General features: G+C 33.0%; 1 protein-coding gene across 1 annotated transcript in view; it reads right to left on the bottom strand.

Annotated features, from left to right (window-relative positions):
* The window catches only part of FoxP (forkhead box P), a 104,871-nt gene that overhangs the window by 40,741 nt on the left and 36,924 nt on the right, over positions 1-27,206 (bottom strand). Inside the window, exons 2-3 of the mRNA XM_068768564.1 lie at positions 25,561-25,768; positions 15,097-15,123 (exon numbers count right to left, since the gene is read on the bottom strand). Of these exons, the coding sequence (XP_068624665.1) occupies positions 15,097-15,123; positions 25,561-25,608 (75 nt within the window). The 5' untranslated portion in view covers positions 25,609-25,768. The remainder of the gene's footprint in view (positions 1-15,096; positions 15,124-25,560; positions 25,769-27,206) is intronic.

Here is a 27,206-nt window from a genome sequence, read left to right on the forward strand (position 1 = left end):
TTTTCAAACAAGCCCAAAGGGAGTAAGAGTTGGATTTATTTCAATTATAATCCGATACGGACGTTGCGCGCATGCGCGTGGCTACATTCACACCGAAGCGTGTTTACAAACAATTTTATTTCAAATGCTCGAGTCACGTATTGTTTAATAAAAATAACATAATAACACACCAAAAGCACGCATTACATGGTTTATAATTTTGTATCAGACATCATACAAGCTATAAAAACTAGTAATCAAATATAACTCCGATTAAAATTTTATTAGGAACAAATAATATGTATGTATGTTTGCATATAAACATCGTATACCTGCTACTTGTCTTTCTGTTGTTTCAGTACAATGGTTGTCTGTAAGTAATTTAAAAAGTTTTAAGTGAAAAGGCCGACCATTGTAATCTTTTATAGTTATTATGCATCTAAGTATTACTTTTCTGACGTATACAATAAAGAGTTTTAAATAAATAAATAGAAATTTTAACTCATTTATAATTATTGTCGGTCAGGAATGGTATCCGTTTATTTTTGAATTCCATTATCAAAAAATCTATTATATTTAAAGAGTTATTTTTCATTTTACAAACTGATAAAATTGGCCTCTTATGACAAATTAAACCGTCACTTAACTAAATATCTATTTGAATTTAGAAACTGAGTTTTGTATAAAATTTATTTTTCTAATACTGACACTGTTAGAGACCACGTTACCCATTATCAACAACCGAAGTTAATATGAAGCCTAGTAGTTTGTTCAATAATTAAAATTATCATCCTGAGTAATGTACACTGGTGAATAAATAATTAAACGACACACCTTATTTTTCTGTTAAAAATTGAGAACCTATCTTTCAGCATAAAAATAAGGTTATAAGTCTTAATGTTTCATTAGCTGTAATGTTTTTGTAAAAAGATTTTATCAGTCATCTAAGAACTTATGTATCGTCCATTCAGTTGTTGTCTTATTACAAACCGAGACCTTAGTAACTGTGGGTTGTTCACTCACAGCGATGCGAAGGCCCTTTTTGAGTAAATATGATCAATTGGAAGCCACAGTATTCAACAAGAAATAAACGCCTCTCTTTATTTTGTTTTTTGAATATTACATATTTATTTCAAAATTATATAGCATCAACCTTGGTTATAATATTCTCTACGAGATCGAATGAGGAGAAACATAAGCACGAATTTATCCGAAATAGCTCAGGGGATTGGAATGTTCAAGTGGATAGAGACAAGTTGGACTGACGAACTTGTTAAGGGAGACGTTGAATGCAGCTCGTGTCCAATCGGTCCTATTGAAAACCTTTGGAATGGCCTATGCCCAGCAATGGATATTCTATGGTTGAAATTATCATGATGATGAAATTGTTTACTAACCAGCTTAGGGTTTTTCTTGTAAAGACAGAGAAACGATCTTGTTTAATAAAAGGGATTATTGAACGAGGTTTATGAGTATTAGTTTGTTTTTGTTCGGGGAGGGGGGCACACGAAGTTAAGGAAACTTCATTAATTCAGTTTTGTAAAAAGTCAATTTAGGTTTAGTTAAAAAATTACTATTTTATTATCTTAAAATTATATTTTTGCAATTGCGTCCGATCAACGGTGTGATAGACGGCATCCGAGCTCCGGTAGGCCATTGACATTTTTATTGGGCGTTGATTTAGCACCTATCGATTGCGACGCAACTATTCATCCGGAGGAAATTTAAATTTAGGACCCGATCTACTGAGACACTCGCATCGCCATGATGGATGGAAATTTGCATCGTCTTTTGTATTATGTCTTACATTCACGTATATTCAATACCATTACACATTTCTTTTTATTTTATTTATTACGGAAAACTAGCAAGATCATATTTACATATTAATATTAATAGCAGTACAACAATTAAAAGTTTATACTAAAATACAAGCGCTAGAGTAAAAATATTACTAATTATTTATAAAGACAGAAATACATAAATAAGATTTATAACAGAATTATTATAATAAGCATGTAAATGACAAAATTTTGAAATAAATACACCAATAGACCGAACATTAAATACGAATACACAATCAATAAAATATAAACAGTATTTAAATCAAACAAAGAATGCGACACTCGTTTTAATATTGGAACACTAATCTTATAATAAATAAGAAATAATATTTCTATCAATATTTTTACTACTATATTCAATAACTTTTAAAATAAATATAAGGTTATGTCTAAAAATGTTCAATACGTATGCCGACAAACCTTTATATATGTCCAAAGAATGTAAATTAAAAAGTTAATAAAATATTTTAAAAATCTTAATTTTAACTTTCGAATGTTTATTGTCATTATCGTCGTTATATTCAAAATTTTAGTTAAAAAAAAATTAAAAATTGTACTAGCACAACTTCGGTTTAATAAAGCTGATATTATTTATTGAAATAAAATATAAATAAAATATTTGTAAGATATATAATTTTACTGTGATGAAATAAGACAAAGATGGAGTAATTTCCTTCGATGACCTAAAGAGCAACGTTCGAAAACCAAGTCAATCGATACAGAGGAGAGAGCTGTCAGAAAAAAAATCATCATGGCGGACGTTTGTCGACAAAAAGAAATATTAATTAAGAACGAAACTATGGTTTAATATAATGTAGTCCTGATGAGCGACTGGGCGTAACCCCGCCCCCTGTAGAGCGACGCCCAGCTACGCTGTACAGCGACCGCCTTCTGAAGTTCTCAGTTCAGGAGCCAACCGTTCGGAAACGCTTTTCTATTTTTTTTTTGGCGGGAATTTTTTTGACGTTTCATTTATTACACGAAGATACTTACGTAAAATTTTGAAGCAATCAAGTCAACATACGAAATATATACTTAAATGAATTTATAAATTAATATAATATGCTTTACAAATTTTCAAATATCTAGGCTGGCATAGTATATAAACAGTTCATTAATAAACATTTCAAATTGTCAAAATCTCCAATTATGTCAGTTTCGTATGTTTTGGCAATGATTTTTAAATTTTAGTGATTTTTATTTATTTTTTAAATATAATTTAGGGACGCCAACTGCACAATCTAATATATGTAAATTTTAGTTTTATAAAACATTGAACAAATTTAATGTGTTTGCCTATTGTAGGTTAACAAAGCCCTGGTTATAATTATGCTACAAACTCATTGCTTTGAAATATAAATTAACAAAATAGTAGCTCTATCAATTATTTTTTTTATTATTTAAGTTACTAATAATCGATAACGAATTATTTTATAAAATATTATATGGGGCAATAGAGCGTTGTATACTTTCAATATATTCCAAATTTGTAAAATCATTTTTTTGAATTATACGAATATTATTTTAAAAAAATCAACTTTAATTGAAACGTTGCTGCATATTTTTTATAGCTAAAAAGTAGCAAGCAGGACACAATTTGCCAAAAATTAAAATATTATTGTTAAAATTTGTTGTGCGACAAAAATAATAGATCAAGGCTAGATACCAGCCTCTCACTTCAGATTCGTAAAACTAAAGACGTGTAGTTCAGGTCGATATCTCACTTCGGTGACCCGGGTCCTTCTATGGAACATGATACAAAAACATTGAAATGGCCTGAGCCGAGGGTGTTTCAAAAGAGTTCTCTAACTTAGTAAAAAAAGACGTTTAATATTGGACTTCAAACGCCCTGTCATCATTGGCAACATGCACTGTAATACAAAACATACAAATTTCAAGATGACATATTTGATAATATGAACACAATTTTTTTAAACATTGTTAACAGTAAAGAATTGCTAACAATAAAATGATATTTAAAAATTTATTTATACTGCATAATTTTATTATTCTAGAAAGAACGAGAAAAGATTTTCTTTGGAGTAATCGTTGATTTTAAGTTGATTTACATCAAGAGTAATTTAAGACAACGGTGTCTCTTCTATAATTTTTTCAATGAAAATATGTAAAAAAATCTCACAGTCACACAAATTTTCCAATCCAAATAAACAATGACATACTATCAAGGACAGACGACCTTGTTAAGATCATCGCCTTATAACCAGACCTAATGGAAATCAATCGTGCAAGATGCAAACAAATCGTCGTAGTTTCAGCCCATAGACACCCACAGCAAGACTTGGGCCTATCATCAAGGTATCTATATCAATGAGGGAATAAACCATAATCACCACGCTTGGCAGGTAGGTTGGCGATCGCAATGTGGCATTATGGTACCCACAAGACACCTCTGGCTATCCATTGGAAATTTGTTTGTGAACAAAGGCAATCCTATATAATTGATACACAAAGTCTGAATTAGATAAGATTGTATCCTGGTAATCAATCCATTGCGTATTTAAATAGTTAATTTATTTTTAAGCGGGCTATATCTTTTTAATACATACAAAAAGAATACCATTTAAAAAGTGAAATTTTGTATAATTTCTCCTTGGATTCACGAACGAAATTCAATTTACACGAAGACAAATGGAATGCGGGCAGCATTCTCTGGGACAATAGTAACGTTACATCGGAAATGAAAAAGGTCCTTTATGAATACATTTGATATAACGGCGGCCTCTGAAAGAATACAGGGTCCTTAGAATTCAGAAGCGATTAAAGGGGACCCGAAACGTTTAAGATTAATCTAGAAGGAAATGAAATGTCCATATGGAAATTATAATTTCCTGTGTAACACGTAGGTTTTATATACGTTGTCAATTTTTTTTTTGTTATAGACATGCTGTTTGTCGCTAAAGGCGGTGACTAAAAGGTCCTATAGAACGAACACACCCAAAAACAATCCAAACTCAGCGGATCTGTGTTTGTCAGTCTTAGAAATTCCATTCACCATCAATACACTCGTAGAAAGTCTACTCCTAGACATTGGTCTCTCCTAAACATTTTCATTAAGACTCTTTGGAATGGACCAGCATCTAGGGTCTTTCCATAAACATCTTGGTGATATCGATGAAGCTGCATAAAGCCTAGCAGTGTCCATCATATCAAAAGCAAACCCATCTTGTGGGCGTAAATCTTCTACTGTAATTGCGTAACTGTTGTGCTGTGGTGTGCTATAGCCTTCGTATTATTTTATTCCGCTAGGCTATATTGGTCACTTTAGTTCGTGTACGGATCTTCTCAATTCTGATTCGTATTCGAGCATAGCATTCTCATCTCTTCTCTCTTGAGCTTACCAATCGTGTTCTCAACCAGAAGGCCTTAACGGTCATATCATTGAATCTTAAAAATATTACCGGCATGTCTCCTCTTATAATCTTACCATTAGTGACCTTACTGGTAAGGAATCGATAAGTACAATCAATTAAAAAAAGATGATATGTAATGATAGTACGTGCTACGTGTAAAACTAAGTAAGGTAAAGTTCTAAGTAAAAAGATCACGAGTATACAACACTGGCTCTTGGACTATAGTCGTTAATGGCGTAGAAACGTAATAACTCCCCAGTCTAGGTGGAACAATAAAAGCTAGAGCGCGCTAGCTACAGCCATACCTAGTTCTAGATTTGCGAGCGCGAACTAACTTCGTACCTCGTAATTTTAAGTAGATAGGGTGTAGTTAACGCCTCGGAATTTTCACGTCGTTCGGAAACGTTTTAGTATTTTTAATTAAAGTTTTTTATTACATTTTTTTTTCTTCATGTTATAATCGAAAACCTAGATTACCGTTATTAATCGTAACGACATTTTTATAGCCAAAGTCGTTAGGTATAAAATAAAACACATGTTTCAGAGCAATAAAGATGAACCGGCGGATTTGTAAGGTGAAGTTTCAGTAGGCAGCCACATTTTTTTATTCTATATAGTCGAAGCATTTGACCTCTGTATCTTAAGCGATGACGAGGTCTATGATGATATATGCTTACATATAAGAAACCTTTTCACTCTTGTCTTGAAGAATCCTAAGTTATAATTGTCTGGAAAATGATGCAGGAAGGTTTTTCCACCTTTTCACGCACTGTAAAAGTATTAACAATGCGTATATTACGGGTGGAATTTCAGCTGTAAACGTATGTCGTGAATTCGTAGTTCTTGTTGTCCGATGAAAGAAATCACGCACAGAACAGATGTCAACAGGGACCTTAACATTCTAGAGCACGTGAGTGTGATTCTGGCTACAAAAGACTTCCAACCAGTCTTATTGGAAACTCATTGCGAAAGCCAAGGTGAAACGGCTAAAACTATAATGAATAGTATAAAATATCTTAGCCTGTCAAACACAGATATGTTAAGTTGAGATTGTATTTGGATGTATTCGTTCTATTGGACCTTTTAGTAGCTGCCTTTAGCAACTTAGTAGTATTAACTGCAATTTACTATAAGGTTTCTAAGTTTTTCTTTAATAAACTTTTTAAGTCAATTCAAAAGCATTACATGAGAATTTAACCTCCTCAGTCCCGAGTATATTTTTGTTCGTATTTTTTGTAAAAAGTGGTAACCATGGACAATATATATATTTCTAGGTTTGTTAAGACCCAAGGAAAATAAAAATTATGCGGAAAATGCTCTTCCAATATGTCGCCATACGGCGACATCAGGTCTCAATGCTTTAAAAAGTTGAAAAAACTCCATATATTTTCCGAAATCTTTTATTCAAAAAGTAATTACAGTAAGCAACTGAAATAAAAAACAATGTTATTGGTTGGGACAAAGAATTGTTACTTTCATTCGTGGTAGTTTTTATAGCAGTTTCTCCCCAAAATCTCCCATAAAAATGGAACAACCTGGAGGTAATCGGGCGGACAGGCGCATTATTACTTTACCACCAATATCTAAAGAATGGAATCTATCATCTTCAATTACGCTGTCACCTTTACCTTCGGAAAGAAAAAAATGAAGTGGCAATCCTTTAGGACAGGCTAAGACAAAATTTTTCAACCCCACTGGATTGGGTTTTCCTTTTATCATCTGCCTTGCCTGATGTTTCCCATAAAAAGGTATCTGCTCGTCAATGCAAACATCTGTCGACGGGGAATTCAGAAGACACCCATTGCGAACACAAGAAATCAAGGGCTGGACCTTCCAGAACTTGGTGCTACTTTTTATTTCCTCCGGAACTTCGGAATCATTTAGAAGTTTCAATGAGGCCCTCAGTTTGAAGTACCGATCTCTAGTTATTCTGTCTGCAATTGCTGGAATTCTGGACTTTTGATCCCAATACATCCTGATCCTAGGAAATCGAAGGTATGACATCATGATAGTTACACCAAAGAATGTTCTGATTTCTTTATCAGATGTGTTCAAATTAGTGCCCGTCTTACTAAGGTACGTTTGGTTACTATGAAATGCAATTTGTTCGTAAATGTCGCTCGTTAAATACTTTGCCACATAGTCGTGAGGAGGCAAATTGATTGCCACAGTGTTCGGTAATTCGAATCGTGGGGCTGGTGGCAATGGATCGAAATTATCTGATGACTTCCAAAATACACGTCTTTCGGAAGTACTTGGTGTGGAAGGGACATGACTCGATGTCGACTGATGAGAGCGAACCATTGTAGAAAGGCTGTTATCCTCTTCCTCATTTTCTTCTTCATCTTCCTCGTCATCTTCTTCAGTAATTTCGGGAACATAGGCCGGATCATCCGCGATATCCTCATCACCAAAATCATAGTCTAAATCAGAGTCCTCCCCAGTGATTACGTCGTATAGGGCATCCTCCAGTTCCTTATCTGGAAAAAGTATATTATCTAAGATCCAAATAAATAAAAATCTCGTGGAAATATAACCAAAACATCTAAATTAGGGGGAAAAAAGGAGGTACGAAATTATATGGCAAAAATGTACTTTTTTACAGGTTAAAACCCAGAGTCTCCAAAAGGCGACATACACGTTTCTATGTGTGCGTGTGACAGGAATGAACAAGTTCGTTTGATTTTTTTCGCGTAATACTTAGTCTAACTATTGAGAAATATGATAACTACTTTGATTTCAATATGAAACATAAAATAATGTACACAGTTTGCACTTACCTTGGCCGGAATCGCCAATTATGAATTTTTTTCGCGCACTCATTTTCAATCACTTGCATAAAATTAGCGGTGCAATTTTATGACAAAACTTATAAATGAGCGGTAGCGGCATATATCGAGGAGCAAGAAACTACTACAACGTACTGCCGCTGCTTCAAAATACAAGGCTTTTACCTACCTTTCCTAGATGGCGTTGTATGTCGCCTTATGGCGACGTTTGGACTGAGGAGGTTAATGTAAAAACCGTACACAGTTGCAAAATTGAAGCAAATTATGAATGGTTTTGTTTTCGTTGTGTTCAAAGTTTGTAATATACATATACGCTTTCACGATATTAAAAGACATATCCCGTAAGGATACAAGTGGAAAATATGGAGACGGCTTCATGACTAACTAATAGATAACTAAAGTATACTTCCATAGACTCTTCATACACTTAAGTGAGGAAAGATATCCGTATAAAAGTATAAAAAAGAAAGAAGATTTTTATACAAGGCTTAGTTAAAATCAATAAGACTCTTAACTACGTACGGGTCACAGAAAGGGACCCGTTTATATTTTAGAATTTCCATGCCCGACCGTTGCTACTCGCAATCGTAATTAAAGGTGGAATTTTGAAATGAAATAAATTAAAACAAAAAATAATAAAAAAATAGAAATACAGACACAAAAAATTGCAATTGCAACATTAAAGTAATAAGTAGATAGTAATAAGTAATAAATAAAAAACTTGATGGTAATTTGAAGTTAAAGAAATAATATAAACGATACGATACAATAGTGCTCTCCATACTAAGCCATAGCAGCTATAAGTAAATATGCTTCAGAATATCCGGCCACTGATAAAAATAATTTTGTCTCTTTTGAAGTAAAATGAATACAGTTATACTGTTTTTGTGAAAATTATTAGTATTAGTACAAATAATATATTATAGCACGTGGTGCAAAAGTAATGTCATAATTTGAAACAGCAAAAACAGTTTTGTCTTTGAAAAAAAATATTTTTAAAACTTAGATTAATGAAATTAATTGTGAAAAATTATATCGCGTAAGTGAACAATTCTCAATTTGATGCGCATTGCGCTAATTTAACGGCTGGCTTCAAATTGACGATATATTCTTCAATGTTAGCTTTCAAAGCTTGTAAGGTGTGTGGTTTGTTACAATATCTCTAGTGAACGGAGTTTGCATGAGGCGCTCAGCCATACGCTTGATTGTTCAAGCACATGGAGCACGACGAGGAAAACGACATATAAATTCACGCCGCGTTAAGACAAGAGACTGAAAAATTGTCAAGTAAGTAGTAATAATAATTCCACGCACCTAACAATTACATCACTCTATCACTAACTGAAAACTAATTCTCTTTGTATCTTAATCATAAATGTGAAAGCTCTGTGACATATGGCGCCATTTGAAAAAATTAAGGCACGTTCACATTATGATATTACTTTTGCGCCACTTGTTATAGAAGAGTAAACAGTTTAATTATCTGTAATTATTGGAATTTTGATAATGAAATAAATATTTTATTATTATTAATGATACACGCAAGAGTTCCAAAGCTTTCACCCTCACCTCTCTACCTTTAGCCCTCATACCCCGGACCTTGGAAGAGGTTATACCCGTCTGTTCTCTGACAAAACCTTTTTTGGGGATTCAGAGTGACTAACCGTATTTTTTGGCCCTACGGTATCTCTTGAGCTATTTTTGCTGGCTTCTTTATGATAACGCGTGGTAAGCAGCTCTACTCTAAGACGTTGAGGCAGTAGACCAATGCCGTCCAAATTTCTATATAATGCAAATACATTTCTGCAGTTTTAATAAGCCGTGAACGTAGACTGTGGTTTAAGCCAGACAACCATAACACTTCTTAGTACTTCCCCACGAGACAAAATAGGAAGAAATGAAAACCTTTTATCAAAACATTTCTTACATTTACATTAACAGTTCTTTCGTATTTGAAGTAAATGACGTCAATATTAACACATTAGTGATAATTTTGTATGTAAACCTCAATGTCTATTATAGCTAGTACTAACTAGATTGAAGTGCTGAATATATTAACCACATTGTAATATGTGACGTCACTAATAGTAAAAAAGGTGAAAATAGTTTCGTCTTATTTTTATCCTTTTTTATACTAGGCATAATCATACGATGGTATGAGAAACGCTTCCTGTTTTAACAAAAGGCTTCTTTAAGAAGACTGTGTTTCAGACGACAGAAATTCCGTACAACTCTTTCGTTGTCTCTGCAACAGAGGGGGGTATTCTATGTAGGAATTTCCCATGAGCAAAAATGACTCTCTTAGGTTATATCAGGTAAAAAAAATGATAGTTTTAAGTTTTCTACTGACATTAAAGTGAAAAACTGTGATAGCTAAGAATATTTTAATTAAGAATACCTCGGTATCTTAATCAACATTATTAGATATATATCATCATGCCCATAGACGCCCGGTGCAAGTAATATCGCTATAACGAGACTTATTCACGCCTTTTTCACAGCCTCGTGGTTGCCATTTGTAAACCTTTCGGCACCAACAACCGAAAGCAATGTCTATTTAGTCAATATTAGTAACTTTTTATAAAAAAAATCCCCCATAAATTAATAACGAAATGTGTTATAATCAAATAGTTCAACTTGCAAATTCTCACATACTTTTATCTATTTCTGTTAAGACTAGGGATGTGCTAAATTCGAAAATATATCGACAACAAATATATAATTCATAAATAATACATTATTAAAAATAAATTTAAAAAATACTATACCAGAAATTGGGCTATGGTATGCTCGTACCAACAACTGTGAAGGGTGAAGTTAGTAAGACGCACACGAGATATTTGAAAACACACTGCTTGATGTTTATATATCCCGATCCTACAACTAACATACCTCTAGAGATGAGCGCTTTTAAATATACTATTTAGTAACATTAGTTTTGTGGACACACTGAATTATGAAACACAGTAATGCTCACAAAATGTAAAGAAAAACTAGGGGCTACTCTCGTGATTTCTTTACGAGTTCGAATCAGAACTAAGGAAATTCGTAAAGGAACAAAAATAACCGTCATAGTCAAGCGGATTAGCAAGTTGAATTGGCATTGGTCAGGCCATACACTGCTGTGATCTTAAAGTTCTGGAACGCAGACCACAGACCAGCAAGAGTAGTCTATGACGTCAGTCAGAAGACGTTGGAAGCCGGCAGCATCCTAGAAGACCTTTTGGGGAAGCCAAGGTCTAGCAATGAATGTGTTACTGAAATGACAATGATATAATCGATATTGCTTATAAATATTTTGTGTGATCCACACCACATAAGATCTATTACAACAGTGATCCGCAACCTTTTCTTATCTACGGCACACTAAAATATTTCTTAGAATTTCGCGGCACACCGAAAGCTAAATTCCAGAGACGAGCGAACGTGTCGAACCATTCTGTCACAAATACAAAATATGTATAATAAATAATTGAAAAATTTCAATTTATTATTTTTTACCGCGGCGCACTTGTATCCAACCTACGGCATACAAGTGTACCACGGGACAACAGTTGCGTAGCACTAATTTATAAGGACCACTCATGTGCTTCGTGAGAAATTAGAAACAGATTTAACCTGTTTACTAGCATCCTTCGAGTTAAAGTTACGAAGGCTTCACACGCACCCTGATTTAAGAGACTTCAACAGATTCAAATGACTTTTTTGTGATCAATTTCCCTATATTATTAATAGACTAACAGTACAATTATTTACAAAATCCTTTACACTGTGATTTACTTTAATTTAAGTGATATTTTAGAGACATTATTTGTGTATTATAGTACCGTAAAAAACATACAAAAAAGTGACGTTATAAAGAAGTATAATTTATCGATATTCCGAAAATGAATGGACATCACTAAATCGGTTCTAATCTACTACCTCTAATAAAGTGGCAAGTTTTTATTGGCCCTTACTAAATTCTAACAGCGTGTCAGTTGGTTAGAGACGGTGCAAGCAGATTTTTTACGACATCACTAAACGTTGAAAAACACTTTTATTGCTTTTATCACGGCGTTTTCATAGTATCGTTAATGGTAGCTATTCTTAAGTTCATTCAATAATGTTCCACGATATTTATCATCTATTTCACCTGGTTTTAAGTGATTATACTGTCAAGCCAGTTGTTAACGAAGCTTCTTCACTGAGGACTTTGATTTGGCTGGACAGAAATCTTACTTAAATTTACATAAAAGAAAACGCGCTGATTCCATCACCGGAAAATTGTTTTGTCAATTCGACTAATAAAAAATTAAATAAACAGAATTATTAAACACTGTGAATATTTATGTAAAGTAAAACACCCCACAAGTCCAAAATTGGTGAATGGCTTCATAAATACGATTAATTATCGAATAATTTAATAAACAAGATTATTTAATACTATCAACATTTATGTAAAAGGACACACCCGCTAAGCAAAAAACTGGAGAATGGCTTCATCAATTCGACTAATTAGTCGAATTTAAAATAAAAAATTAAGTAAATAAACCTATTTATTTTATTTCTTTATTTCAGTTATGGTTCAAGAAAAGTTCAAACAGAAAGAAAAAATAGAAATTTTACTAGGTAAATAATAAAGACAACGTAATTTTTACATGCACTCCTTTTAAGGGAGAGTGAGAATTTTTACATCTATATCTAAACATTTTCATTACTCTGAAATATAACAAATTATTTTTTTTTCTATTGGAATGCGACAGTCCAATAATTTCAGTACCAATTTTGCAAGGACAGATATTACATAATACTTAATATTTATATATAGTAATTAAAATTCTGTAAAGACTTTCTTACGATATTATCAATACGTTATATATTATTTCCAAAACTATTTATTTTTATACAGGAGGTACCATAGATTAATCGACAGAAAATGAACTATATTTTACATTTATAACCAATCATTCTGTATATATTTACCAAATAACCTCTCTGGATATTAATTACACTATGTGCATCCATACAGGGAGTCATTAATAAGAGCGATTAGGTCCACATTAGTCAAACAAGTCTGGCCTTTTATAAGGAATTAGGGTCTATAAGCTCTGTTAGGTTTATGACAACGTCATCTAAAAATCAACCTTTAAATGTTACTCATAAGATGTATTTTCGAAAAAACAATCGATTGTCAAAAAATGAACTATAAAACACGGGGTTAAGAGGCTTAAATTCTCAATAAGGAGTTTCATCTTTTAAACAAATGGGGTCGTTTACTCCCATAGCTCATTGACGTTATTGTGGAGATTGAAGACTCTTAAGATAAATAAAGTTATATATTCTTATCATCCCTTTTATACGTCAGGAGATAAATGGCAAAAGAGCCCAATTTCATATGGACTTCTTAGAATCTTATCTAGAATATAATCTTAGAAGAATCTTAGAATCTTATCTGGAATCTCTTCTTAGAAGCTACCAGCATTCCAAACGCAGCCTGATCTGAGAAGTGACCATAACAAACTAAGGCATGTTTTTTGTGGACAATTTAACCACATCCTTAATACACTAATATAAAAATTCATTAATATAGCCTTTTGTTTAGATCTTGCCAAGAGTAATATTTGATGCCCTTGATATCTTAAATTGAAATTTATTCTAACCTATAATTCCTTGCTTATTCGTCTATTTGCAAGACAGTAAAGGCCGCTTCCAACCTTCTTTCCTGTTTTAAACCACTCTGTTCCAGGTCATGTGGTGGTATGATCATCCTACAGTTTTTGGTCTGTATTCTCCCTCATGATTTCCTTAGAGTACTACCTGGTAACTACTTTGTACAATTTATTACATTTTTATTACTTATATCTTCATCTTGATATCATAATTTTTATGAGAAAAAATCATTAAAAACTTTAATTATCACTCAACAAATCCTGCACAATATAATAAGATATATAATATTATAGACATTATATGAAAGGTTGTTGTAATTCCATATACAGTCGCGCAGAAAAATGGTACTAATTTATATATATTTAAGAACTTAAACTAGTATATTTTCATTCACAATTGTTAATACAAAAAAGGCTAATCTTCAAATCAAACTCGGCGTTACAAACGAAACATCTTCTCGTCTAATATCCCCCAGTGCCTTAAAAAGAAAGCCTACGACTAATGTGTAGAAGCACGGTCTCTTAAATCAGGCCTCATCGGCAAGATCACAGGCTATGCTCGGAATTCCTCAAAAAAATCGAATCAAAATGAGGTAATTCGTAAGCGAACTATAAATCGGTGTTGTTGGTTGAAAAAATATTATGAAATAAATTGTATGTTTCCCTTTTTCAATTGTTACAAATTGTTTTTAAAAACTTTGAACGTACTCATTGCGAGTGCTTTAAAGAATTTTCCGTGATCAAAGGCAGTCGCTTATGTCAAGATAATTAGATATTAAGAAAACCAATATTCGTAATTAATGAATTATTTACAGTATCCAAAACCTTTAGTTCATTTATCTGCCTGGTATTTATGTATTATATCTAATTATATTAACATTACACGTACATTTAAATTTATGTAACATATAAGAATTAAAAGAAAATAAATTACTTGAATATTTGCTAGAGCAATAATTTTTATTTTATTATAAAGTAAACACAAACCTTGGACGTCCAGCCAGAAGATGGATAAAAGACCTTGTTAAAGTCGATAGAAGCCAATACACGCCGCTTCCTACCGGTCCTATTAAACCCATAAGTAGAGACCTTTGTCCAATAGTGGACTGTCTCTGGTGATGATAAGACACACACACGAACCAAGAACAAGGTCCAAAAGATCGCTGGTCGAGCCTACGTCATCAAGATAACTCACAAGAGTTTTTAAAAATTGAATTAAAACGTAATTGCCTATTGATGCTCAAAAGATTTTTTTAATCTGTACACTTTATTGTACAAGTCTTCGTTTTTAACTAAGTTATTCGATACATTCACAACCTGACAGTCTGTAGTAGACAATACGAAGTATATTCAACAATTTTTATAACGTCTGTACTTTTAAATTTTAATAATTCTATAATTTACAAGGTACATTTTGCTGACTACTGCAAAAGCTAATTATAATACAAAAGTAATTACTCACCAGTACTGATAACTGCACCATTGGTCTCTGTAAACAAAAGTTTATGTAGAGATCAAATATATACAGGTTGATTGAAAATAGGTGTAAAAGTTTTGAAAGGGCGAATGTATAAAACATGAGCTTTTAATGAATGTATGGTACATACTATCCAATAATCAATAGTTTCAGAAATAATAATTAAGGAATGATAATAGCATAGTAATAAAAAGCGAATTAGAAAATTCGTATAAATATATATTAAAACTATTTATTATTTACTGTCTATTCCTGATGAATTTGTACTGCATGAAACTACTGGCATATTAAAAGAAATTAATTGAATGTGACATATTGCAGAGTAATCACTTTATACAGGGTCGTTATATATAAGTGAAGATTTAAAGTAGCAAAAACCGCTGACAAATAAGCTATATATGCATCGACGTATCAGCACATAGACTTCCACTGCAAGATATCTATGGGAGAATATACTATCGCAGTGTGGCACTATGTTACACGCAGAGGATGCTGCAACCCGTCCCCTGGAAATATATTTCTGAGCACTGACAATCGTATATAATCAAATCACAGTGTTAATTATTTATTATTGCATCCTGGAATCGAACCCGCATTCGCAAGTCTCAGTCCTCTACCCGGGTTACCAATGCTTTTATATCTAGATATGTATTATATAAAGTAAATATATATATTTACTATAATCTATAGATATTTATAAAAATATTCAAATAGCGATGTACACTGTTAGCACTAAAAAAAATTTAAGCTTTATTTAGACCTCAAAAATTAGTAACTCGTATGTGGCAAACTGTGTACAGTTTAATAATAGATAATAGCCCGTGTAAACCTCAAAGCCGTAATCGATGCCACTGTAAGAGAGCTCAATTACATTGTAGATTCTATCAAACTTGAATCTGCTGCCATTTTGCTTATAAAGTACATCAAAATACCGATTTCATACGTCATAAGTTGAACGCCAGAAGATATCGCAAGAGGTACAATAGAAAAAACCCATCAGATATTATGGTTGATTTATTCTCAGAAAAGTATGCGTTAGGAACCTTCCAATAATTTATATGATATCATTATAGAGACAGTAAATCTCATTGGCTACTTCTGGCATTCTTCTCTAAACGTATCTTCTTCTTGTTGTTTTCATGCCTTGAACGCCTTCTGCAAGGGACATAGGCTTTTCTCAAAGATCGCCACGATGGCCGATCCTGCGCTGCCTGTATCCTGCTACTTCCCTCGTCCTTTCAATTGTATATTCTATACGTATACAAGTGATCAACATAAATGATCATATTTGTATAGAATAGTAATATTTAAAAATGATTATATACAGTGTATTTATTTAGCAGAAATAGATGGAGTAATTTGGAGTAAATTTCTGTTTAAATCAAAAAGTTTTGCGTAAATAATTTTAACGTAAAAATATGTAGTAATATTAACACTGAACAGACTGTTTAAAAAATTAAAAAAAAAGAATTAAACGCCTTATCGCATTTCGATAACAGCGCGGTCAAGGTAAGTTTTGGTTCGTTGATTTTGGCACTGATATTGCTCATTATATCTATTTATTTGAAACGGTAAAATATATACAATGTATTATATCTGTACATTTACAAAAACCTTGCTAATTATTATTTTCCACGGCCGTTACAATAATGATATGCCCTGCTCATTGACACTTCATATGAGCAAGTCTTCGTGCCACGTCGGAGCACTCTACAGATCTCCAATTATCATTCGACCTCGTAGCAAAACATTAATATTATTATTAGGTTATTACAGTATCACAAGTTAGCTGACTCGTAATATATATATATACTCATATATATATATATATATATATATATATATATATATATATATGTAAACACATATACATATTAATAGTTATCCTATTACACAATTTAATGCTGCAATAAATACATTTGAAAAACTTTTAAGTTAAACGGATTTTTGATACCCATATTGTGGTGTTTGTGGAAAAATATGTACTAAGTCCGCCATATTGGAACGGCGTCCATCTTGAATTTTAAATTTTGACATAATCATCGTGTTTTCCTAGTGTAGCCCTTTCATTTGATACCCATATTGAGGGGGTTAAGGAAAAATATGTAATCCGCCATTTAGTATCGGCGGCCATCGATTTATAATGTTATTGATACTATTATATTGTATTGTCATCTAAATTAAATATGTGTACCAAATTTCAGATCAATCTGACAACGGGAAGGCGCTTAAATTTTAATTTCTAATTTTGACCCAAATAAACAAATTCCGTACGGGTTGAACTAAATAAAACCGTTTAAAAAATAATAAAAGAAAACGCTGGCGCTAGTTGAAGTGGAACCTCATTTAAATCATGTTTGAATAAATGACGTTAATATTAACAAGTCAGTGATAATTTCTGATATAAACCTAAATATCTTTTATAGGCAGTACTGACTACATTGCGGCGTTTAATCTCATCATGTGACGTCATAATTCTATATATAGACTAGGGCGTTGGTTAAGAGCTTTATATAGATATCTTTTAGGTAAACAAAATCTAGAGAAATGATTATTTGCGTCGTATCTCACTACTAAGTAACTAAGAAATTTTAGCTGTGTCGTGATCACCCCCCATCCATTTTTCAGGTGATCAAAAGTTGTCTAAGATGTGGCCGAAAATTTGAAAATTTTATGCATATAATTGGAAGGCGTGTGGTCATCAATATAGATGCGTTGATTCTATTCAGCAGCCCACGGAATACGCAATTCGTATTATCGGATTCTGTCCCATATAAGAATATTGTGAAGACAAGCGTAGTGATAAGTCTTTTTGTCATATTGAACTAAGACATTTTTAAGACTTCGTATTCTTCGTTTCAAACGCCCACTGCAAGGTATAAGCTTCCTCCAAAGTTAAGGAGGGATTAACTATAATCGCCACGCTTGTCTGGCAGGTTGGCGAACATAGTATATGGTGTTATAGTACGCAATGGACGCTGCTGTCCATCCCAAATATTAATGCACAAAGTGTGACTCTGTGTTTGGTACTAATCGGTGTAACATAATTCCTGAACAAGAAAAGGACCAATATTTAGCCACTTCCGCACATGCTTTTTTGCATTGCATGGACTTCCGCGAAGTAACGCCTGATTCCATTAAATAATTCCTGAAGATGCCCCGTGGAGGGGTGAAACACGTGTTGAGTAATTTGGCGGTGGCAATTTTGTGATTCGTATTATTTGCCGCATACGCATTTATCAGCGGGCTGGCGGGCGGTGCAGTTTGTTGCACGACTACCACTGCATGTGCGAAAGTGGCTAAATATTGGTCCTTTTCTTACAAAGTGTGAATTATATATAAGTCTGTCTCCAAGGAATCGAACCCTGTCCTGTCTCTGACCTTACCGCTGTGCTAACAATGCTCGTCAACATTAGTATATAACTTTGTTGATTAATTTATATGGTAAATATTATTATATATACAAACAAACAATATTTAATTTCATTTAAAAAGCAACGACTGTTGTTTCTAGTAGATTATTCTCAACAGCATTTCGCGGCGGTAGAAGCTTCCACACGGACTGACTACATTGTAACATTCCTATCGAATTTCAAATCTCTTTGCTCCAGAGATATAATGATGAGTCAGTAAGTAAAAATCTCAAATATATACGGATATTTGTATATACATATATATTTGTCAAGTTTATATATGACGATACTCGCTACGATTATGATTTTTTATTCTAAATATGTTCGAGAAAAGGTTTAAAAAAGGATTTTTGAAGCTATAGATTTTATAGCTATAAAACTTGGTCATAATATTATTTGAATTTTAAGAAATTATAAAGGATTGTTGAAACCAACACTGATAAAGTACTGTGGGGGCCAAGAGGGTAGAGGGAATATACAATATATGTATATGCTATATGTCTTTAATCACGTACTATAAACAAACAATAAATTATCGCTACATTTGCTCGACTAAGCTATAGCTCTGATAGCGCTCCCAAACAAAAACAACTGCGTATGCCGCGTTTATCTATGTGTTATTATTTTGAACATATTTACATATCGCTTTGTTGATCAATCGACTTATTTATGCGATTGTGGGGCCCTTTCGTTTCATTTAATGCAGCAGGAATTCATATTGTTGACATACTTAACATATGCGTTTTATTGGAGCCGTATTCAAGTTGATTATAAACATTTTCAATATGATTTGTAATGAATAATACAACAGAAAATACAACAGTAAATGATATATTAAAACTAGTAATTCAAGCTAGTAATACAACCTTATAGACGATTACATTGTGTTCTCGTTTCAAAAAAATTAAGACGATTCTTGTTGAAGTTCAACATTTAAGCTGTCAATGGAAAAAAAAATTTTTTTTTCTTTACTACTATTGACTTGCTGAAATATTTACACTCTTATAAAAATAAACAGACATGATTAAAACACCTGTTTCTTTCTTTTATTCCCCTCTCCCCTTCTAGGAGGCCCCAATTTACGTTTTCTAAGGCGCAGTAAAGCAATTTCGATAGCACTATTGGCCAATGACACACGGTAACTTATACCTGTAGGAGCTTATGGACTTTTGTTTAACCTAGGTAAGTAAATACATATAGTCGCACCATAGATTTCAGTTGAAAATAAACAACAGTGGAATTCCCCTTTTAAGTGGTGGATGTAACAAAATTCGAAAATATAACGGTGAAAATACAAAAGGCTTTATAAAAATGATCTAATAGCGGCAATTTATCAAAAGAAAATTCGATCGGGCAATTCTCCGGGATGCGTTCTGCAAGTCATCGCGAAAACATATTTGGTACTTGAACGAGCGGTGACGGTGCGTTTAATGAGGTACGTAATGGATCAAGATTATTTAAGATCAAGACAAAAAATAGGCATCCGCTATACGTGAATCTATTGGTAAAAAAATAAATGTTTTTGCCAATAAATACCTATTTATTTACTTATTTGTTTATTTAAAAACTTTTTATACATTTTCGAACAACACCGTACTTAATGCCGAAGGTAATCTCTTCCAGTTAACCGTTTCGGCGGCGCAGAGATAAATTAGTAAAGGTAGGTGAAAATAGTAAATATTATAAAATACTAAATGTAAGATAAAATAAGTAAAATGAAACTGGGAAGGAGGGCAGAAGAGAATGAAAAAAAAACTTCACATAAATAAATATACTAAGTATACGTACACATACACACGTATGTAGGGTAGACTTGAAAACAAAATGGATTAAAAAAATAAACAATAAGTTGATGTAAGAAAAGGACCAATATTTAGCCACTTCCGCACATGCAGTGGTAGTCGTGCAACAAAGTGCACCGCCCGCCAGCTTGCTCATAAATGCGTATGCGGCAAACAATGCGAATCACACAACCGCCACCGCCAAATTACTCAACACGTGTTTCACCCCTTCACGGGACATCTTCAAGAGTTATTTTACACCGATTAGTGCCAAACACAGAGTCTCTGCATACCACTGCATGTGCGGAAGTGGCTAAATATTGGTCCTTTTCTTACTTAGGATGAACTTCCGCAAGGTAACGCCTGATTACAATTAATAAATAAGTTGGCGATCAGAAAGAGTTCTAAAAATAGTTAAAATGTTGAATAAATGTATTTTATCTTTATCTATGTGCTAGGTGTACACTAATATTACCGAAGTCAGGGTCATAAAATTGAATTCTGTGATCTGTCACGATAATATATAGTCTGTAGTTACATTCTATCGATTGGCATTTTAATAATAGTATTATGACACTTGGCATATTTTATTCGTCCATAAGGCTATGTTGATAAAGTGCTTCAGTCGCTATAATATCTAAGAAACGCGAGCCAGACCCGATGTTTTCACATAACAATACAAACGGAACGTAAACTTTTAAAGCAATAAGAGGGACTAATGCAAACAAGTTTCCGAAACGTTCTCCCACTATCATAAACAAGGGGGAGTCGTGAAAACAAAAAAAAACGCTGCAAAATAATATTCATTATTTTATAAATACGCATCGATTCGAATTAATGTCTTATGTCGAATGATGTTGCAGTTTATACTAGCATTCGTGTACAAACTCGTCTCCCGATCCATCTCTGTAGCAGCATCATCATTGTCATTACAGCCGCAGAAGGTCCAGAGTCCCCAAGATTTGAAACACCTGGGTCTATTTTTCCTGATAAGTTGATCTCTGGAACCTTTAAGAGTAGAGTGAAGAGGTTTCTTTTGGATGGGCGTGTACCACCTTCGTCTTCATCTACACTCTCTATCAAGTGAGATGTAAGATAAACACCTATTACATTAAAAGTATATTAAAAATGCTGGACATAGAGACCACAGATAGTAATATAATACAAATGACAGCTCAGACAGAACACACTTAGCGAATGGAGTGAGAGGTTTACGGAAGGAACGACGGCAACCACATCTGGGATATTCTTTCCAGAAGCTGGAAAGTTCAGCTGGACACTTATCTAATCCAGATATTCACGGGGCAAGGGCGATTCTTTGACAACCTGCACAGGTCTAAGCACAAGGAGAGTCTCTGTGATCAGACCATGGTGCACATTATCCTTGGCTATACTGTGTTTCCAGGACTCTGAGTTAACCTCGAAGTTGAGATGGGCAAAATAGTGGAAGAGGAAAGTGTCGCTTTCCGCATAGGCGATAACAAAAGTTGTCCAGCATTTCTGAAGTTCTGCAAAGAGGTGGTTCAGCAGACCATTGCTCGAAACAAGAGTAGGAATCAAAATCAAAATTAAAAAAAAAAATTCCACCCGCGTTGTAACGTTCCGGCACCAAACAAAACAGGGTGAACGAGTGAAAAAAAAAAAACACTTTTATAGTGCGAATAGCTAAGGAGTTGAACAACCTACCAGCACGGAATAGGTTTCTAGGCAAGCATATACTATTATAAACCTCGTCATAGATTAACATCAGGCGAGACAGAGGTCAAAAGCTTCACCTATAAAAGATAAAAAAGCAGACAAACACAGTACAAACTTACTCCTACAAGGTAGACAGATGGTATTTTAACCCTTTTAGTGCCGGGCGAAAAAGATGTGCCATTGCGGGAATAACCGGCTGAATTTCACAGTTTTACTAGGGTTTGGGAAAATTCGCATAAAAACCTATCAACATTTACACGATTCAAAAAGCATTGTACTTTGAATAAAGTAGAGAACAAGACATTGACTCAAGTTTTTTAATTCAGTATAAAGAATATCTCGAAAAGGTTCCATAAGGGCCCAAAAAAGCCACAGCAAATGACGCCGCAGCTTGGAAGATGCTGAAGCGGTCACCATAGGTGTTTATATTAGATATACATAGGTGTTAGATTTCGGTACCTCCATACTCGGTTGTCTCCCATAGAGTTAAAATGAAAAACTATATTTTTTAATTCTCTCATGTATAATGAAGTTAGACGATTTATATACGTACGTATAACAAATTTATTTTCAAATGGAGTTAATGCGAGTAATAAACCACTAGGCTTCGTAGTATTCTGATGGTGTTTATAAAGTAGTGGCGTGGGACGATATATCGGCTTTAGCATTTCTCACCAGTGTAGTAGGAACCGATAAATCAGCTCCCGGCACCAAAAGGGTTAAAGTCGTCAGAAGACGTTGGATGAAGACCTATATCCAGCTGTGAACATACTGCGGTTTATATAATGATAAAAAATTTTAATTTAGTTATTCTTACGAGCGAGATCTTATCGACTTACATATATCTATTTATTTAAAAAAAAATTTTATTAATCTATCTGAAATCCTCTTGGGCCAAGCACTTGTAGGAGATTCCTTTTATACAGGGTTAATTATTTTTTCAATAAGTTTTATTATACAATTTATGTATCCACTACATTTTTTTTATGTTTATCTATGCGACCAACGCGAGCTTGGAAATTTATTCTTTGTTCAATGTTTTTCCTAGATTTTCTTTTATCAATTACTATTTATACATTGCTAATTATCTCCACTTCTTCCTTTTTTTTGTTATTTATAATCTGTAACAAGAGAATCAGATCTAGGATTCTAACTTAGTGTACTAGATCTAAAAGAAATCAGAAAAAGTAATATGAAAAAGTTGATTGTTAGAATAATCTCTTAACTAAAAACTTATAGAAGTATAATATAATAATAAATATCAATAATGGGAACCTATTTTTTGTGTACTGCAATACAGACTAACCCGTACCACAACGCTGATTTTCAGTAAGAGACCCAGGGACATACGAACATAAACTTTAAAATAAACCTTAATAAGTGCTTAAAATGATTATTATATAAAATTTATTTTAAGGTAGCGTATTAATATAAAGTTTAGTATAATCTTTCTTAACATATTGAAAAAGTTTGTATAAGGCTTTTGTAGCATCAACTATGACAATTATTTAGATATTAATAAGTTATATTGTTTAATTTTTCTTCATTATTTGTTTACTTTTTTCCTCTTTGACATAATTAATATTAATGTTATTAATCAAGCTTTTCCTATTTTTTTATCTTTATTCTGTGGATATGGAAGTAACCTGTAAGATATTGTACCGCTTCTGTAAATGTATATCGCCTACATACATTATAGACTCATCAATATGTATAAACAGTTTTAGACTATTCATTAAAATAAGAAATAAAAAAATTACAAAAATAAATAAAAACGATCATTGCGAAATTAGTCCTGTAAACAGAAGGTAGGCATTGCATTTTTGTCGAGATTTTTAGTAAAATTGATAGAAAAACTATCAAAAATTGATATAATAAAAATTATTTTTAAAAGGATGATTAAATAAATAAATATAAAAATAAAAACATTTATATTACGAAAACGTAAAACAAATCTCAATTATTTACTAAAATACATACTGTTGAATATATAAGGTGCGGGCATTCGTGTTGTAGACAGGTGTAAAGTCGTTTGTTCACCTTAATAGAGAACTATGCCCAGCGCCGGACATCCTATGGTTAAAAATAACGATGATGGTGATTTGTTTTACTCTATACTATTATTTTCATTATTTTTTCTACTCCACAAATTGGCACTAAGCCAGTTTTGTTACTTCAATTTTTTTTTTGTAACCTATTTATTTTCGAGATACAGCCTTATTTTTGACGCAAGCTGTGTTTATTTGTAAACCTTCGTTTTAACCCATAGATGCCAACTATAAGGCATAGGCCTCCTATAAAGATATCTATGAGGGATATACCATAATCGCCACCCTTGGCTGGTGGTATTATGGTATGCAGAGGTCACAGCTAACCAACTAATAAGTGCCGCTTGTCAGCTTCGCTTGGCTCGCACTTTCTTTCCCCGGTGTAATTTTATAAAAACCATTCTAGGTTATTTAACATGATAAAAAAATGATTTTATTAAGTTTTATATTTATACCTATAAGAACAATAGTTTAAAAATAGTATTTTCAATGATCGCCAGCTGAGGATTGATTTTAAAAAGCGATTCAGGTTTAAGGAGTACAATTGAAGAATAAAAATTACCGACATAGCCCAGGGGATTGGCAACTTGAAATGGCAATTAGCAGGCCAATTAGTGGGTAGAACATTTGACCGCTGGAACCTTAAGGCTCTGTAGTGAAGACCAGGGAACAGCAAACGCAAGCGTATGACGTCCACTCATAAGGGGGACAGACGAGCTTATTAAGACTTTGGATGATTGACTCTATGGGCCGCTACTAATCGGTCTAATTGAAAATCTATGCGGAAGACCGTGCCCAACAGTGGGCGTCTTACTCATAAATTGATTATAATGTAAAAATATAAAATACCAAAACCTAGAGCGTCTGAAAATAATTGTAAATACTTCTTATAATTATATTTTTTCGTATTCATTGACTAGTTTTAACATTTAAAAAGATATTTCGATTAAAATTAAAAACATTCTTAAAAGTTTTCACATGAATTTTTAAAGCTTTTTAAACCTCCACCATAGTCATGTTGATACATTTTGCTTTAACCGCTTTTCATTCAGTTTATTAAAAATATCTCATCGTATCGTATTTTTGGTTATAAGAAAAGGTGGACAAATAAACAGGAAACTTATTCTGATTTAAATTTTGTTTCTCGTTTAGTCTAATTCTTCAAACGCATAATAAATATAAAAGTAAACTAAAATTAATATTGTTAAAATACTAATATTGTTAATATTAACTATAATACATAATAAATGTGTTCAATTCATAGTTTATTTTTTTTTATAATTTACATGGAATAGAGCATACAGATAAAAAATAGATGAATGTAAAATATCTGAATATTACTAATATTTTAAAACTTCTCTTAGTAGTTTATAAAACACGCACTGTATCTTAACAATGCTGGAAATAATTTAATTTAGGAACTTTAAATAAAATCAACTGTGAAAAAAAGAAATAAAAATGTAAGTATATATATGAAGAGGAAATAAAAATATTAATAAAAGAACTCACCAAATCATTTATATGATCCCCATTGTCTTCGTCCCTTTGGAGACACATCCAGATATCACAGATTGTAGCAGGATAAATATTTATTATTATATCTAACACTATTTAATTGACTTTAATCTGAATTATGCGACCCGAGTACCTTGCGGCACACCTCCTCGCTGCTCTTGAAAAGACTGAGTCGATACAGCTGAGATGTTTTGAATACAATCTGTAACAGAAAAGAAAAACAATAATAATCCTTATTATACTGCACTATATTATGCTGTGGCTTCTGTTGTCACTTAAGTTATTGGCATTGCGCATTTTCGCTGAAAGTTATTTACATTACATACTTATAAGTTATCCAGATGCTAAATAAGAAAAGGACCAATATTTAGCCACTTCCGCACATGCAGTGGTAGTCGTGCAATGAAATGCACCGCCCGCCAGCCCGCTGATAAATGCGTATGCGGCAAACAATGCGAATCACACAACCGCCACCACCAAATCACTCAACACGTGCTTCACCCCTCCACGAGGCATCTTCAGGAGTTAGTCGTGGAGATGTGATGTGCGGAAGTGGCTAAATATTGGTCCTTTTCTTACTTAGGATGGACTTCCGCGAGGTAACGCCTGATTCCATTAAATATCCAGATGCTAAAGTTAAAGAATTACTTATCAAATGTATGTTTGTATCAAAAATATCCCAGGATGCGAAAAGCCTGATGCCTGATGGTGTCTTTAAAAATAATTCCTATTGATACTCTCTCTATTACTAGCTCCTTAAATGTGTCTTACTTTAAAAATAATTTTAGTTACTCGTGTCTATATATAAATAACAAAGTTTTGGACATAAACATCTGATAAAAGATAGAAGGCATTGCGGATTAGCAAGTTGAAATAGCAATGGGTAGGCCACGTAGCGCAAAGAGCAGACGAATGTCGCTGATTTATGGTCCTGAGGCGGAGAAAGTCTCACAAGGTAGACAGTAAATTGAAAGACGCAGCCCTATTGCCAACCTAAGAAGAAGAAGAAGCCTATATCCAAGCCTATATCCTTGCCAAGAAGCCTATATCCAACAGTGTAGAGTGTGAAATTTATTATTTATCAAACCAATAATTTTTAATACAGTGTATATTACACTACACATTGATTCACAGCAAATACATACAAATACATAAAGTCTTTATATCTTTTACACCTAAAACCAATAAAAACGTCAATTAGTAAACAGGAGTATTTCTCTACTTGTCATTTTTTATACGGCCCACGTTTTTAAGGCTTCCCGTTTCCCTATCTCTTATACAATTAAAGGGATTTGTATATCTAAATAAGTTTTTCAGTTATTTGTCGATTTTGAACTCTCCTATTCTTATCTATCTCAATTTTTTCCACTCTCCACTCCACTCTCGCGGTTTTTATTTACATTTCATACATCGCCTTACATCCTGCGACACATTTGTCGCTTTTATAAATTTTTCAATATCTATGTTTACTATATTTTTTTATTTATATATATATCTCTCATTACTTTAGTTATCATTTTAGAATACAAAATACTACAGCGAAACTTTTTTATATAACTTAGTAAAACTCTACTAGCCTTTTGAAAATTACAGTAGATTTATTTAGCCTTTCATACGAGCAAAGATACCTCGTCTCACAA

Source organism: Battus philenor, unplaced genomic scaffold (genome assembly GCF_028537555.1).
Source record: "Battus philenor isolate CCGP_79_NKW_IND1 unplaced genomic scaffold, ilBatPhil1.0.hap1 SCAF_26, whole genome shotgun sequence".
Taxonomy (NCBI): Eukaryota; Metazoa; Arthropoda; class Insecta; order Lepidoptera; family Papilionidae; genus Battus; species Battus philenor.